Here is an 18280-nt window from a genome sequence, read left to right as displayed (position 1 = left end):
TGGAGGACTATGTGGGGCCCATTACGCTGTATGGAGGACTATGTGGGGCCAATTACGCTGTATGGAGGACTATGTGGGGCCCATTACGCTGTATGGAGGACTATGTGGGGCCCATTACGCTGTATGGAGGACTATGTGGGGCCCATTACGCTCTATGGAGGACTATGTGGGGCTCATTACACTGCATGGAGGACTATGTGGGGCCCATTACGCTGTGTGGAGGACTATGTGGGGCCCATTACACTGTGTGGAGGACTATGTGGGGCCCATTACGCTGTGTGGAGGACTATGTGGGGCCCATTACACTGTGTGGAGGACTATGTGGGGCCCATTACGCTGTGTGGAGGACTATGTGGGGCCCATTACGCTGTATGGAGCACTATGTGGGGCCCATTACGCTGTATGAAGCACTATGTGGGGCCCATTACTCTGTATGGAGGACTATGTGGGGCCCATTACGCTGTATGGAGGACTATGTGGGGCCCATTACGCTGTATGGAGCACTATGTGGGGCCCATTATGCTGTATGGAGGACTGTGTGGGGCCCATTACGCTGTGGAGGACTGTGTGGGGCCCATTATGCTGTATGGAGGTCTGTGTGGGGCCCATTATGCTGTATGGAGGACTGTGTGGGGTCCATTACACTTTATGGAGGACTGTGTGGGGCACATTATTCTGTGTGGAGGACCATGTGGGGCCCATTACGCTGTGTGGAGGACCATGTGGGGCCCATTACGCTGTGTGGAGGACCATGTGGGGCACATTATTCTGTGTGGAGGACTGTGTGGGGATTACAGTTGGATAATCATACTATGATGGAGTCACCATTCTTTGTCGGGGGGATGGAGGGAGGGGGGTACAGTAGGGTCATCATACCGTGCGTGTGGAGGAATTCACTGTGGGGGTATCAAACTATATTTGGGCGCACTTTTGTTGGCATCATACTTTATTATCTGCATTATTCAAGGTTTTTTATCCTTTGTGATTACATATTTAAATTAGGCCATTGGGCCCTATGATTTTTACTGCTGTAACATAACCTATTATATTATTCCAATATACTAAGATCTATTAATTAAAATGTACTTTGTTCGTGGGACCACCCCTTTGTTTCTTTCCATATGAACAGGTTCATCGTTCTATTTCATGATCACAAAAGTAGAATTTTTTTTTTAAGATATCAAGATTGGCCGGTGACTTTTTCCAAGTTTTTAATTTTGTCCCTCTGTGTATTTGAGTTTGACACCCCTGAGGAGCCCTGTATAATGTGTGAACTTTTCATTTAGTATATTATTTATTAGAAAAGTGCTTGTAAAAATAAGTATCTGAACCCAGATCGGCTTGTCCGATCTTTTTAAATTTTGTTTATTTTGTACTTTTCTGCTTAAAGGGTTTGTACCATGTTTACACTTTACTGATCGCCCAGGGTCCGACCACTGGAACGCTCAACGATCCCAAGAACGGGGCAGAGCTCCGTCTGATAGGAGCGGACATTGAGCCGGCACATCTCTGGGCCACGCATTCACTTGGACTGCCAGAGATGGCCGAGCGCTGTACCCCAACTTCCACGACTTCACGTACACACGTAGACAAAATTCGTGCCCTTCTGTTGAAGTAAGAAATCCCCACAATGGTCACTGAAATGATGTGAAACTGGAAAAAACTATTTTCACTTCAAATTTACTGAATATCAATAATGAAAGTAAAACATTGCTTCTGAATTATGATCTACAGAAAAATAAACCCCAAAACTGACACTGGCGTGGGCAAAAATGGTTCTCCTAACTTAATATTGTGTGGCACAAACTTTGAGGCAATCACTAAAAACACACGATTTCTGTAACTCTCATTGAGACTTCTGCCCCCGTCCACAGGTATTTTGGCCGCTTCTCGTGAGCAGACGGTTCCTTGTGTCTCAGGTGTGATGGAGCCTTCTCCAGACTGCGGATCTCAGCTCCTTCCACAGATGCTCAATAGGCTTTAGATCAGGGCTCATAGAAGCCACTGCAGACTAGCCCAATGCTTTGCTCTCAGCCATTCTTGGATGTTTTTATCTGTGTGTTTTGGGTCATTATCCTGTTGGAGGACCCATGACCTGCGACTCAGACCATGCTTTCTGGCACTCGGCAGCATATTTGGCTCCACAATGCCTTGATAGTCTTGAGATTTCACTGTATCCTACACAGATTCAAAGAAGACCCCTTGTGCCAGATGCAGCAAAGCAGCCCCTAAACATCCCCAAGCCTCCTCCATGTTTCATAGTAGGTACAATCTTCTTTTCTATGTAGGCTTCATTTTTGCGTCTCATGTTACTTGCCAAAAAGCTCCAGTTTTGTCTGATCTGTCCAAAGCACATTCTCCCAGAAGCTTTGTGACTGGTCAGTATGCATGTTGACAATTCCAGTCTCACTTTTTTATGATTTTCTTTAAACAGTGGTTTCCTCCTCGGTCGTCTTCCATGAAGTCCACTTTGGCCAAGATAGCGATGGATGGTGCAATCTGACACTGATGGACCTTGACCTTGGAGTTCACCTCTAATCTCTCTGGTTGTTCTGGGCTCTTTGGCTCCCATTTGTATTATCTGCCTCTTCAATATGTCATCAATTTTCGTTTTGCGGCCACGTCCAAGGAGGCCGGCTCCAGACGCTAAACTGATTAATATGTGCTACTGTAGTAACAGGAGCATCAAGATGTTTGGAGATGATCTTACAGCCTTTACCTTTAACATGTTTGTCTATAACTTTATTTCTAATCTTCTGAGACCACTCTCTTCTTAGCTTTCATTGCTCCATGTTCAGTGTGGAACACACCATGATACTAAACAGCACAATGACTACTTTTCACCTTCTAAATAGGCAATTCTTTGATTACAAGTGGAACACACCATGATACTAAACAGCACAATGACTACTTTTCACCTTCTAAATAGGCGACTCTTTGATTACAAGTTTGGAGACACCTGTGATGCTGATTACGGGGCACGCCTTAGTATACCATGTCACACGTACATCAGTTTTGTCCAGGCCATTTTCATTAGCTTTTTTAATTTTTCTGTTGACCCACAATTCAGAAGCAATGTCTGATATTCATTACTTGATATTCAGTAAATTTAAATAGAAAATTTCTTTTGTCAGTTCAACGTTATTTCAGTTACCATTGTGGATTTTTCTTACTTTAACGGAAGGTACCAACGATTCTGTCCACGTGTATACCTGCCTAGAAATGATCGGTTGGCATCGTGCATGTGGCACTATACCTGCCAATCGTGCACGCGTCTCAACACCAATGTGGGGTCGCTTCTTCAAGGTATGGTAAGTTATCTGGCCAAGCATCTGTGGATTGTGACGCTGCTGAAAATGCGATTGATTCTTCTCCGACCAGTTTCATTTTGAAGACACTTCTTTTTCCATTCCACACTCCTGTTTACAATATGACATAAAAGTCTTTACTCAAGTTTTCACCTCTTTATCAGGATTTTGCAGACATATTCTCTCCACAAAACCCCATGAGTCTACAATGTCAGCTTTCATTCGAAAAATTCATTTCTTCCCAGATATAGAACCTCTAAAAGGTAGAGTGTTTCCTTAGTCTCCTCCAGAAATGGAGATGATTTCTGGATCTATAAAAGACAACTTGTAGAGGGGCTTCATTCAGAAATCCACATCCAGGTTTTTTATCTCTTAGACCATTGAAGTATTCAGTATTGACTACAGAATTTTAAACAAGACCACAATAAAAGATTTGCTGCCTTTTGGCAATTATTTGTGAACTCTTAGATCAGATCAAGGGATCCCATTTTTTTTTTACTAATCTCCTCTGGGCCAAGTTTCAAGAGGGTGGTGAATGGGAGAGTATTCAACACTTGAGATGGTCACCAAGGGTATCTGGTCATGCCCTTCGGCCTATGCATCCTATCTGTTTCAGCACTTCATGAACAAAATCTTGAGATGTCCAGAATCGGTACTTACTCTTGTACAGTGGGGGAAAAAAGAATGTAGTCAGCCACCAATTGTGCAAGTTCTCCCACTTAAAAAGATGAGAGGCCTGTAATTGACATCATAGGTAGACCTCAACTACGAGAGACAAAATGAGAAAACAAATCCTGAAAATCACATTGTCTGATTTGGAAAGAAATTTTTTTCAAATTTCGGTGGAAAATAAGTATTTGGTCAATTACAAAAGTTCATCTCAATACTTTGTTATATATCCTTTGTTGGCAATGACAAAGGTCAAACGTTTTCTGTAAGTCTTCACAAGGTTGGCCCACACTGTTGCTGGTATGTTGGCCCATTCCTCCATGCAGATCTCCTCTAGAGCAGTGATGTTTTGGGGCTGTCACTGAGCAACACGGACTTTCAACTCCCTCCAAAGATTTTCTATAGGGTTTAGATCTGGAGACTGGCTAGGCCACTCCAGGACCTTCTTACGAAGTCACTCCTTCGTTGCCCTGTCGGAGTGCTTGGGATCCTTGTCATGCTGAAAGACCCAGCCACGTTTCATCTTTAATGCCCTTGCTGATGGAAGGAGGTTTGCACTCAAAATCTCACGATACATGACCTCATTAATTATTTTATGCACACGGATCAGTCGTTGTGGTCCCTTGGTAGAGAAACAGCCCCAAAGCATGATGTTTCCACCCCCATACTTCACAGTAGGTATGGTGTTCTTTGGATGCAACTCGGTATTCTTTCTCCTCCAAACATGACTAGTTGTTTCTACCAAACAGTTCTACTTTGGTTTCATCTGACCATATGAAATTCTCCCAATACTCTTCTGAATCATCCAAATGCTCTCTAGCAAACTTCAGACAGGCCCGGACATGTAATGGCTTAAGCAGGGGGACACATCTGGCACTGCAGGATCTGAGTCCCTGGTGGCATAGTGTGTTACTGATGGTAGCCTGTGTAACATTGGTCCCAGCACTCTGCAGGTCATCCACTAGGTCCCCCCGTGTGGTTCTGGGATTTTTGCTCACCATTCATGAGATCATTTTGACTCCACAGGGAGAGATCTTGTGTGTAGCCCCAGATCGAGGGAGATTATCAGTGGTCTTGTATGTCTTCCATTTTCTAATTATTGCACCCACAGTTGATTTCTTCACTCCAAGCTGCTTGCCTTTTGCAGATTCAGTCTTCCCAGCCTGGTGCAGGGCTACAATTTTGTTTCTGGTGTCCTTCGACAGCTCTTTGGTCTTCACCATAGTGGAGTTTGGAGTGTGACTGTTTGAGGTTGTGGACAGGTGTCTTTTATACTGATAACAAGTTCAAATATGTGCCAGTACTACAGGTAATGAGTGGAGGACAGAGGAGCCTCTTAAAGAAGAAGTTGCAGGTCTGTGAGAGCCAGAAATCTTGCTTGTTTGTAATTGACCAAATACTTATTTTCCACCAAAATTTGAAAAAAAATTCTTTCCAAATCAGACAATGTGATTTTCAGGATTTGTTTTCTCATTTTGTTTCTCATAGTTGAGGTCTACCTATGATGTCAATTACAGGCCTCTCTCATCTTTTTAAGTGGGAGAACTTGCACAATTGGTGGCTGACTAAATACTGTTTTTCCCCACTGTACCTGGACGATATACTGATATTTTCGTCTTCGACCGACTTCATCTTTATTCAATTCTTCAGTTGCTTTTTCGCCAAACTAGAGGATTGCCTGTTTAAATATTATTAGCTACCATTCTTTGGATTCATTATATCCTATGAATGGCTCCTGAAAAGATCTTGGCAATTCAGAAATTGGACTTTCAAGCTCTTCAAAGGTTTGTATTCAATTATCATCGCAGTTCATTAAGAATTATTTCCAAATATTTCTTCTCTGATAGCCATTAGTCATAAACATAGGCGGATTATAATGAGGGCAATCTGGGCTACCGCCCGGGGCCCAAGGCTCCGGGGGGGGGCCCCATGAATTGCTCCCATTATAATGCGCAATCTTTTTTTTTGGCACCGCCGCGCTGGCCGAAGGTTCAGATCAACACAGCTGCGGGCCAGCTGCCTCAGGCGGATTGAATCATGCTGTGCCCGCCCTGCCAGTGCCACATGACGTCAGGCACGGCAGCCACTCACAGGCACGCTGCATCACGCAGCCGCTCCCATCCGGCCGCCGCAGCTGTATATTCACTAGCGCGGTCAGTTTAAATGATGCTGGGACCGCCCTGCCACATGACGTTAGGGAGGGCCCAGCATCCACAGCGCGGGTTTATTTAAAAGATGAAATGTCTAACATGAAGAGGAGCCGCCTGCTCCCACCCCACGCACCGTGACCCAGAGCTTGCCTGCTGCCTGGTCTCTTGCTGAGCCCTGCAGCTCCAGTCTCAAAGTGTGTATTCTGTCTAAAAAGTATGTTTTTTTGTGTATATCAATCAATAATGGTCCCCTGCCATTTTATACAGAGTACTTGCTGGCTGCCTTCAAGTGTTCCACTGCCACTTGCCACAGACAAACATTAGCTTAAATCATCGTGTGTCTCAGACAGTGTCTGTGGCAGTGGAATGGGAGTTGGGGATGGGAGAGGAGTGGACTGAAACTACATAAAGACAAATGCCCCTGCACACTGTGTACTCTCTCCCCCCATCATCTTAGAATTTTTGCTTGCATCATGTATTTCATTATTTGTATAAATACATGATGCAATGCAAGCAAAATGTCCAAGGTGGAGGGGCACATAGTGTGCCGGGGCATTTGTCCCATGTAGTTTCAGTGCACTACTATCCCCCACATTTTTTACACAATAAAAGGCTCCTTGCCCTTAGATACAGAGCGCCACTGCAAATTCTGCTTGTACATGCCCACAATCAGGAATGGTAGCGTTTTGAATGCAGCGTATTTTCCCTGCATCCAAAACGCTGCATTGTAATTACCGCACTTGTGTTTAGTTACATGCAGATTTACCGCATCTAATGACATGCTATTGGTCATACACTGAAGACCCTGGTCTTCGCTACAGAAATTCACATGCAGCCATGCTGCGTCTTGTAAACCCGCATAAACTCACCTCACCCGGGTGAGATTACATAGCATTAGGCTGGTTTCACACGTCCGACTATTTCCGGTACTGGAAAAACCGGTACCGGATATATCCGTGTCCCGTGTGGCAACCATTTGCTGCATCAGGACCGGCGCCAAGGATTAGCGGTATAGTTAGCGCTGTTCCCAAGCGCGGGTGCCGAACACTGCCTTCATAATAATAATAGTTTTTATTTTCATACTGCCAACATATTCCGCAGCACTTTACAATTTTAGGGGGGGACTTATACAGACAATACAGAATAAGCAAATCACATATCGAAAGGAGTGAGGGCCCTGCTCGCAAGCTTACAGTCTATGAGGAAATAGGGGAGACACAAAAGGTAAAAAGTACATATACTGTATAATGCAGCCTTGATATACTATATAGGATAAATAATACATGGACTGGTCACCAGCCAGTATGTGTACAGTCCTGACTGAGGCTATTAAGTACATGGATGGTATGAACCTGAAATTGAAGAAGATTTTAATATGGGCCAAAACTGGGATAGATAGTGTGTTGAGGTGATACGCCAGTCTAAAGAAATGGGTTTTTAGGGTCCGCTTGAAACTGGGGGTATTGGTAATTAATCGGACTGTCCTGGGTAGTGCATTCCAAAGAATTGGCGCAGCACGCGAGAAATCTTGGAGACGGGAGTGGGAAGTTCGGATTATGGAGGATTTTAGTTTTAAGTCATTGGCAGAACGGAGGGCACCGAAAGGGTGGTAGACTGAGATGAGGGAGGAGATGTATGGCGGTGATGAAGCATGGAGCGCTTTGTGGGTGAGGGTGATGAGTTTATATTGAACTCTATATTGGATGGGTAACCAATGCAATGACTGGCACAGGGAAGAGGCATCGGTGTAGCGGTTGGAGAGGAATATGATCCTGGCTGCTGCGTTAAGGACGGATTGGAGAGGGGAGAGTTTACTAAGAGGAAGACCAATTAGTAGAGAGTTGCAATAATCGAGACGAGAATGAATAAGAGCTACAGTAAGAGTTTTTGCCAAGTCAAAGGTGAGAAAAGTCCTGATTCTTGAGATGTTTTTCAGCTGTAGATGACATGAACGAGCGAGTGATTTGATGTGAGGAGTGAAGGAAAGATCTGAATCAAAAATGACCCCAAGACAGCGGGCTTGTTGCTGGGGAGTAATGGTTGAGCCACAAACGGGAATGTCAATATCGGGCACAGGTAGGTTAGTGGAGGGAGGAAAGACGAGTAGTTCAGTTTTTGACAGATTCAGTTTTAGACAGAGGGAGGACATAATGTTAGACACAGCAGAAAGACAATCACTGGTCTTTTGTAATAATGCAGGGGTGATGTCCGGAGCAGAGGTGTATAATTAGAGATGGTACTGAAAACCAAATCTACTGATTGTTTGTCCAATAGGAGCAGTGTATAAGGAGAAAAGAAGGGGGCCTAGGACTGATACTTTAGGAACCCCGACAGTAAGGGGAAGGAGAGAGGAGGAGGAGCCGGCAAAAGACACAGAGAAGGAGCGGTCAGTGAGATAGGAGGAGAACCAGGAGAGAACAGTGTCCTTGAGGCCTATAGAGCGGAGCATAGTGAGGAGGAGCTGGTGATCACGATTCCCTGCCAGCGCTGTGATTAGTGCGAGCAAGGGACAATGATGAGGGTAGTAGTGTCTGCTCCCGCAGTGTCCCTGTGTATAAATAAGATTAAAGTAATAAAATCCATATACTCACCTTTCCTAAGTGTCCCACACTGTAATCCTCTGACTGCTGACAGAGGAGCCGGGGAAAATGAGCAGCTACAGTGAGCGGCTCCAGAGCTGCACTTAGGAGCAGTGTCCTGTCACTCACAGAGCGCAGCTACGGAGCGGCTCATTCTCTCTGGCTCCTCAGCAGTAGCGGTCGCATGGATTACAGCGGGGGAAACCTAGGAGAGGTGAGTACATGGATTTTATTATTTTAATCTTATTTTTGCAGGCGCAGATACTACTCTCGCTATTGTCCCTGCTTGTGCTGATCGGAGCACCGGCAGGGATCCATGATGAGGGCAGTGTTCAGCCCCCGGCTGATTCCCAGGCGCCGGTACATGTCACACTGATGACACACGGATGTCATCCGTGTGTGTTCAGTGTGAGACTGTTTTGTGGACCATGTATCCGCAAAAAAACGGAAATATCTCCGTGTGGAGCACATGAACACACGGTCCATTGAAACACACTGACATTTGCGCAGACCCTTAGATTTGAATGGGTCTGTGTGTCAGTGTCTCCGGTACGTGTGGAAACTGTCACCACTCGTAGAGACTTGTTTACATATTAAAGTTGGTCTGTTCAATACTATGGCTTAAAGTATTTTTTTAAGTGAAGGTAAATTTTAGATTAATGGATGTTTTTTATGTTATAGTTTCACTCCGCAGCTATTTTTTTCAGAAATAATGTTTCAGGTATATGGTGAACCCTGACCTGTCACGTGGGGCAGGGGGGCCCACGCAGTCTCAAGGGCCCTGGCTATCCTTAATCCACCCCTGGTCATAAAGGTAAATTTCCCAAATTAATCAGATTCCACAATACAAATCTTTAGTGTCCTCAAGTCTCACTTCCCCTCTGCACCGATTCTGCATCACCTTGACATTAACTAGCCAATTTTTTTTTGTACTTGCTACCTCCAAAAGAGTATGAGCCAAATTTTCGCAGTAATCCAATGAGAGGAAGAACCACCCTCGCTGCTGTTTCTCCAACATGTTTAGAAGAACTGTTTCATCTATGACTGTGAACTTCTTGTTCATATATTAGCTTGGAATGTCGGCTTCTCCTGGAGGGAGATAAGTTTGAAGTAACTATCTATACTGGCCATTAATATCGTACTTATCTTCAATCAGCCGGTAGATTGAATCTTCGCCATATACGTTGGGCACTCTTCTCTCAGTTTTAACTTTATTGTTGCTTATCGTTCTACTGGAAAAAATATACTGAACTGATGCATTTTCTAGATCTGACAATCCTTCATCTCTGAGAAGACTCCTATCCACATCATTGAACCCAAAGGCATTCTAGCACCGATCAATATGTTTCCCAATATTCATTCAAAGTGATAATCCTCTGTTTTAAAAAACCTTCACTGGGAAATTTTGTCTTGGGCTCATTCCTTTCCGGGTATCCTTGAATCATATGGACTGCAGAATTCATTACTCTTTTTTTTTTACTAGTGTCCCAAGTGAAGACAAGATGTGAAGGTATTTGTTGCTTCATGTACCAAATTTTACTAGTTAAAACCTTTTGAACTGGCACCTTTAAGAATCTTACAACCTCTTTCCATCCCTCAGGAACCCTGGTCTGAATTGTCTACTGACTCAGAGAGCAGCAAGATCCATGACGAAGCTTATTGGTGGACCAATCCTCCAAGATGGTGGTGCTTAGAATTTCCTTGGACTTCTCTTCTGTGTACCATTCTCAGAGCAATATTCAGACTGAGAGAACTAATCAGTTCATGGAGCAATATCTTGTGATATTTTCAAATGCCCATCAAGACAATTTGCGTAATCTTCTTTAAAGGGGTTGTCCACTACTACTACAACCCCTTCTCACTCCCCATGTTTGGCCCCGATAAAAAAAACCAAACACTTATACTCACCTCCCGTGCCAGCGCCATTTCAGCAGAAGAGGAAGGGAGAGCAGCCGCAGCCCTGACTTCCTCTTCATGTTCGATTTGTCCGAAGGCGAGGACAGTGAGTCTGGCGCTCATTGGATGCAGCTAACATGTCATAACAACTGCATGAGAGCCCCGGGAATGCGAGTGCCGGCACGACTGAGATGGCGCCAGCACGGGAGGTGAGTATAGATGTTTTTATTTTATCGGTGCCAAATATGGGGAGTGAGAAGGGGTAGTCCTAGTAATGGACAATCTCTTTAAGCTGAATTTGCCCTTAACAATCTGGTTATGGAGACCAGACAATTCGACTGGACTCTTGCCTATACTCCCTCAGAGCCAGCCCCTCCTGGCTCTCACTGTGGTTCGCTGGAGTCCCAAAGCTTTAGAAATGGCTTTATAACCTTTTCCAGACTGATCTGGATCTATTGTGTTTCTCATTTGTTCCTTAATTTCTTTGGATTGCAGCATGATGTCTAGCTTTTGAGGATCTTTTGGTCTACTTCACTTTGTTAGGCAGGTCCTATTTAAGTGATTTCTTGATTGAGAGCAGGTGTCGCAGTAATCAGGCCTGTATGTGACTAGAGAAGTTGAACTCAGCTTCCCAAAAATGTGATAAACCACAATGAATTTATGTTTTAAGGGGGGAATCACTTTTTCACACAGGGCTCTGTAGGTTTGGATTTCTTTTTCCCTTAAAGGGAACCTATCAGCAGGATTCTGCTAAGTAAACTGCAAGCATTTTCATGTTGGCGCTGTTGCACTGATTAAAATGATACCTGAGGTTAAGAAATCCATCTTGTGGTTCTTGTCTAATCAGTGTTTGCAGTTTTAAGTTAATGAGATTCTCGTGATCCGGGGAGGGACTATAGGCAGAGTCTTATCCTGGTGCTCTAGGCCAGATCAGCAAGAAAAGACCTGTCCACGGGCCGCCCTGAAGCACAAGTGTGTTCCTCATCATAGAGACTGACAGAGATAGATAGACAGCCAGAGAGAGATACACAGTCAGCAAGAGTCTTGCTGTCTATCCGCCTCTGGCTGTCTCTCTGTCTGTCAGTCTCTATGATGAGGACCATACTTGTGCTTTAGGACTGGCCTGTGGACAGGTCTTTTCTTGCTGATCTGGCCTAGAGCAGTGGTCCCCAACCTTTTTTGCACCAGGGACCGGCTTGAAGCAAGATCATTTTTCCATGGCCCAGCAAGGAGGGGGTGGGGTGGGCGGGGCTTTGGTCATATGGGGGCGGGGTAATGGAGGGATTTGGAGTTTAGTGCATACTTATCATATAGTGTAGACCAGGTCCCCGCCAGGAGCTATGCCAGGAGCCCCACATAATGTGCTGTGCCAGGAGCCGCATCACTGAGGCCCCATCACGCCCTGCAGCAGGACAGGGCAGCTGTCCTGACAGCTGCTGTTCAGCTGCATTTACTTCATCCCAGGGGCGGACACAGACTGTAGTGGGCCCCTGTGCAAGAAATTTTTGGGGGCCCCCCCCCCGCCCTTCATAAGGCAACAAAGTTATGTAAACATAACCCCCCCATGTGCATCTCTCACCCCCCCATGTGCAGCTCACCCCCGTGCATCTCTCATCCCCCTCCGTGCATCTCTCATCCCCTCCGTGCATCTCTCATCCCCCTCCGTGCATCTCTCATCCCCCTCCGTGCATCTCTCACCCCCCCCCGTGCATCTCTCACCCCCCCGTGCATCTCTCATCTCTCCCCTCCCCCCATGTGCATCTCTCATCTCTCCCCTCCCCCCCATGTGCATCTCTCATCTCTCCCCTCCCCCCATGTGCATCTCTCATCTCTCCCCTCCCCCCCATGTGGATCTCTCATCTCTCCCCTCCCCCCATGTGCATCTCTCATCTCTCCCCTCCCCCCCATGTGCATCTCTCATCTCTCCCCTCCCCCCCATGTGCATCTCTCATCTCTCCCCTCCCCCCCATGTGCATCTCTCATCTCTCCCCTCCCCCCATGTGCATCTCTCATCTCTCCCCTCCCCCCCATGTGGATCTCTCATCTCTCCCCTCCCCCATGTGCATCTCTCATCTCTCCCTTCCCCCCCATGTGGATCTCTCATCTCTCCCCTCCCCCATGTGCATCTCTCATCTCTCCCCTCCCCCCCATGTGGATCTCTCATCTCTCCCCTCCCCCATGTGCATCTCTCATCTCTCCCCTCCCCCCATGTGCATCTCCCATTCCCCCCACTCCTAGTTAATTGTATTTAAAAAAAAATAAAACTTGTTATACTTACCCCCATGCGATCCCTGCAGAATCCTGGCGCTCGTCCAAATCGCTGACACCAGGTTCTCCTGACTTCCGGCCATGTGACGGCGCCGTCACATGACCGGAAGTCAGGGGAATCATGAAGGTGCTGCCGCAGCAGCGCAGCGCTAAGATGTCCCGGACCCGGCGCTTAGCATGCGGCCGGGGGCCCCATGAGGAGAGAGACGCACAAGAGGGGGGCTCCGAGGGGGCTCCTACCGGCCGGGCCCCATACTGGAGTCAGGGCAGTCATGCCCTGATGGCGGCCCTGCTGGAGGCTGGAGGGGCCCCCTCTCCCCGCGGACCGGCTGAAAAACCCCAATGGCCCGGTCCTGGTCCGCGGACCGGCGGTTGGGGACCTCTGGCCTAGAGCACCAGGATAAGACTCTGCCCACAGTCCCTCCCCAGATCACGAGAATCTCATTAACTCAAAACTGCAAACACTGATTAGACAAGAACCACAAGATGGATTTCTTCACCTCAGTATCATTTTAATCAGTGCAACAGCCCCAACATGACAATGCTTGTAGTTTACTTAGCAAAAGCCCGCTGATAGGTTCCCTTTAATAATAAAGACCTTCATTTAATACCTGCATTTTTTGTTTATTTATCTTTGTCTAATATTTAAATTTGTTTTGTGATCTGAAACATTTAAGTGTGACAAACATGCAAAAGAATAAGAAATCAGGAAGGGGACAAACGCTTTTTCACACAACTGTATCTGTGACCAAGGCTAAGAAGAATGCAGATAATTCGAGACATCCTGCACTAGATATTTCTCGTGGGGATGAGGTTGAGCTCTCTACTGGGAACATCGACCTCAAGGTCTCCTGCATGAAGTTTTCTCCTAGATAAACTGACCCATTCAAATCAATGCAGTCACCTTTTCACTGAAATTGCCTCCTACTCTTAAGTTTCCCACAGCTTTCATGTCTCTCTGCTTTGTCCTCTCTACTGAGTTTTAAACCTTCCATGTTTCCCTCCAAGATTCCAGCAGGAAACATGACGTTAACGAAAACCTGGACTGCAAGTGGGTCACGGGAGGCTATTTTCTCTGAGCGACTGAAAGTTATATGTTCCTGAAGAGAGAAATTGAGTACCTAAAGAGGACATTAATGCTTTAAATTTGCTCAAGAAGTTCCATGCCAAACTCCTCTCTCTTCTGTGAGAAGGCCTAAAAGGCAGCTACTGGTTCTCCACTGCCCTGGTTCCATTGCCAAGTGCTGCGTTGCCTTCCTCTCTCAGCTGATTCCATTTCTTTTCTGCAGGTGTTGGATTTCTGCAGCAACCTGATGCCTTCCGATGAGGTCATAAAACGGTTTCAGGTAACTAGGCTCAGCCTTAGTATTCAGATAGTTGTAGTTCCTGCCCAATAATTCATCTCCACTATGCTATGTCAGTCTCCACCATTCTAACTCCGTGGCTCAGCTTTCTGACATTCAAGTTTCCACTACTCCAACTCCATGGCTCAGCTTTGTGACATCCAAGTCTCCACCACTCCAACTTCGAGGCTTACCTTCCTGACATCCAAGTCTCCACCACTCCAACTCAGTGGCTCAGCTTTGTGACATCCAAGTCTCCACCACTCCAACTCAATGGCTCAGCTTTGTGACATCCAAGTCTCCACCCCTCCAACTCCGTGGCTCAGCTTTGTGACATCCAAGTCTCCACCACTCCAACTCCGTGGCTCAGCTTTGTGACATCCAAGTCTCCACCACTCCAACTCCGTGGCTCAGCTTTGCGACATCCAAGTCTCCACCACTCCAACTCCATGGCTCAGCTTTGTGACATCCAAGTCTCCACCACTCCAACTCCGTGGCTCAGCTTTGTGACATCCAAGTCTCCACCACTCCAACTCCGTGGCTCAGCTTTGTGACATCCACGTCTCCACCACTCCAACTCCGTGGCTCAGCTTTGTGACATCCACGTCTCCACCACTCCAACTCCGTGGCTCAGCTTTGTGACATCCAAGTCTCCACCACTCCAACTCCGTGGCTCAGCTTTGTGACATCCACGTCTCCACCACTCCAACTCCGTGGCTCAGCTTTGTGACATCCACGTCTCCACCACTCCAACTCCGTGGCTCAGCTTTGAGACATCTAAGTCTCCACTACACTAAATCTGCTGCTTAACTCTTCTACATCCATGTCGCCACTACTCCAGTTTCGCTCCATCAGATCATCTTCTCTACAACCATTATGGCTTACATCTTTGATACTGCTGTGTTACTAACGCATCCTCCCTGCTACACCAGCACCAGCTTTCCATGCTGTTCAAACCTGCTCATCGGAAGCAGAGGCTTCATGGACCAACCATATATAAATATAAAATATTTTTTAAGAAGGGCATCCAGGCTCTTTTTGAGCTTTTTCATTAAATCAACCATCCCAACATGATGTCCTCTAGTCTTGCTGCTCTTACAGTAAAGAAGATCTGTTTTTTTTAACTCCAGAAAGAGCACCAATGTTATCCATTGCACGTTTCTAGTTTTGCATAGTACCCCCCCATTGTTATGTATGAACACTTCCTATTCAGTCTTCTGTTTCTCCATGGTAACAGACAACAAACAAACCCTGTGTAGTCTGATCATGATGTCATTCCTTTTTTCCATCAATGTCCTACTTCTTGGCAATCTAATAAATGTAATGGGGACAGATGAAAGTGAGAGGGATTGCATGATCTGGCTACACCTGGTCTGGTTATTTGTTATCCTTGAGATACAAGACTAATAATTCACATTTTTAGCAATTTGGGCGATGGAAATTCTATTACACTTATACTGTTAGGTGCAGTTATACCAACTAAGTAAAAGCATCAACAGAAGTCTGAAAAGTAGGAATCTCTTAGTTCTGTGTAATCATATGGGTTATCACTTGGTGCCAAGATATTGTATGTGCGATAGCGTTAATATTATAGCCAGGTGTGTGTTTATCATGTGCTTCTTGCTCCGTCTGCACGTCAATCGGCATCCCCCTTGGGGTGACAGTACTCCCTTCTCTGGTCCATCACTATTTTTAGCAGCATCTGGAAAGCTAATTTCCATCTCTCCCAACGCATTCCAGTCTAACCAGTGAAACCTGCTTAAAAAATTGCCAGGCACGCTCGGCATGCAAGAGGAATTCCCGTAAATCAGGATGCAGCATCCGTAGCATCTGTGTCTGCGGGGAAACACGGAGACTACAAAGAAAAGACACAAAGCTTTGTATTAAGCATGTCAAAATGTTTGGAAAGTCAAACCTTTACCTCCCTTTATCTCTACAGCTGCTTCTAAGAATTCAGCGAAGAGTCACCAATAATGTAAAGTGTGAATTGTTCAAGATTTTTATTAGTATTGGATGATAGTTTATTAGGATGTTTACGCACCATTCGGTGATCCCTTTTTATGACCATATTTACGGTCTTTGTAGCTAAGGAGAAAGTAGGAAAACTATTTGGCAATGAGGACAATATGGTATAAGCTCGAGAGTAATCTACCTACGTGATCCTAACGTCCTAAACCTGATCAGTAGGAAAGGTTGAAGGAAGATCCCTTGACTCGAATGGTGTCATGATTACCATGATGACGTACAGGGAGACCAAGTGGTGAAGACCTGACCATACCTGGTGAACGGTGTAACGCGAGGGAGGACTAGTGGGGTGCAAATGACAAACTCACAATTGACCATTTGCAGAAAACACAGTCCAGCAAATCAATATCAGCCATAGAGCAGGAAATAACAGACCATGAATGAAACTAGCGGGAACGTCTGAGAATGGAATTACTCGCATGTCTTTGAGTTTTAGAACAATAAAGTCTGTCTTACATTCTTAGCAGTCGTGCTGTCTGTACCCCGGGTGCCCTCTCGATGACAGCTGTTCCATGCTTTTGCTGGACTTTAGAGTACAATACAGGACTCTGGCTGTTTTGGAGATGCTGTAAGCGTCTTCTTCAGCAAAGTGTAGACTAGGAGGCTGGCTGCCCCGTCACTAGGACCACTTTCAATCTGCCACCTCCTGTCTTTCTACTGCTCCGACTCCGGCGCCACAAACTGACTATTTGCTTCTTCTGAAACACCGCTCTGTCTCTAACGTAAACCTCCTGTAGGCTGAGATTAAAGAGAGCAGGACGATATTTCTAATAAGATGAAAAAGGCCAACCTGGACCTTGATGATGAACTATTTTCTTGGATGTGGGGATTTAAATCCACCATTGGGAGTTACTTCTTCATGACTGAATTCACGTTTCTTATTCAGCTTCACTGCCCCAGGTGTATAATATTTGGCCCCATTGCCATGTTGTCTGCCTTTACTACCATGTGACAGAATGGCTGGTGGTGAAGAGCTCCCTGACACCAGCGCGGTCCTGTAATAGGAGCCACCGGGGTAACAAGTTCATTGATGACATTTCTTTCTCCTAAATCTTCCCCCATCACCTGTGAGTGATATTATTGAGAAGTAGAAGGATCCGTCGCAACTCAGCCATGGAGTGGAGGCCCCATAACATTACAGAGCCGGGAGCCGAGTGCTGAGGAGCAGACGGCAGAAAAGTCACCAACGCTCTGCTGACTCCATAATTGCAGAGTCCAGACCTCCTCTGGTATCAGCACAAACACAAAAACATTCTCTATCTCTGTCTGATGGAGGAGTCTGGATTTGGTGATTCCGGGAGAACGTTACCCCCTGACTGCATTGTGCCGCTGTACAGTTTGGTGGGAGAGGAATAATACTATAGGCTTGCAGGGGTTGGCCTTAGTTCCATGGTAGGGAAATTTTAATACACAAGACATTGTGCACAATTGCAGCTTCCATCTTTGTGCGATTAGTTTGGGGGGAAGACCCTTTTCTGTTCCCCATGACTGTGCCCAGTGCACAAGGTCAATACAGACATGGTTGGGAAAGTTTGGTGGAAGAACATGACCCAGAGCCTGGACCTCATCCCCATCTAACAACTAGAATGGAGATTGTCCCTCTCCTCCAGCATCAGTGTCTGACCTCACAAATCCTGCTCTGGATAAAGGGGCAAAAATTCACACAGACGCCTCCAAAATCTTGTAGAAATCCTTCCCAGAAGAGCGGGAGCCGTTATATCTGCAGAGGGGCCAACTTCATATTAAAGTCTATGGATGTAGGATGGGAGGTCAGAAAAACTCCTGGAGGCGTCCCAATATTCTTCTCCATATAGTTTCTCAGTCTGAAGTACCTGCAGAGTGTGTGGTGGATGTCTTACAGATGTCTGTGGTTTAGTGCTGACTTGTTTGCTTTTCTCCCACACATTGTGCTTTATACACAAAGTAAAGTTATACAATTTACTGATATACTTCTATAACCACAGGTGCCCCGATATTCAGATATCTGCTCCCTTTGTCAGCATGTTATCAGTGGGTACGAGATAAGTGGCTCATTTGATTAG

General features: G+C 45.9%; 1 protein-coding gene across 1 annotated transcript in view; it reads left to right on the top strand.

The window, feature by feature from the left end:
- ALKBH7 (alkB homolog 7) overlaps positions 1-11305 on the top strand; it is a 33855-nt gene extending 22550 nt beyond the window's left edge. Inside the window, exon 5 of the mRNA XM_073654335.1 lies at positions 10307-11305. Coding sequence (XP_073510436.1) covers positions 10307-10489 — 183 coding nt within the window. The 3' untranslated portion in view covers positions 10490-11305. The remainder of the gene's footprint in view (positions 1-10306) is intronic.
- The last annotated feature ends 6975 nt before the right edge of the window (positions 11306-18280 follow it).

This window comes from Phyllobates terribilis, unplaced genomic scaffold, assembly GCF_046119375.1.
Source record: "Phyllobates terribilis strain yellow unplaced genomic scaffold, ASM4611937v1 Scaffold_11__3_contigs__length_659146591, whole genome shotgun sequence".
Taxonomy (NCBI): domain Eukaryota; kingdom Metazoa; phylum Chordata; class Amphibia; order Anura; family Dendrobatidae; genus Phyllobates; species Phyllobates terribilis.
This window is presented reverse-complemented; position numbering and strand designations above follow the sequence as displayed.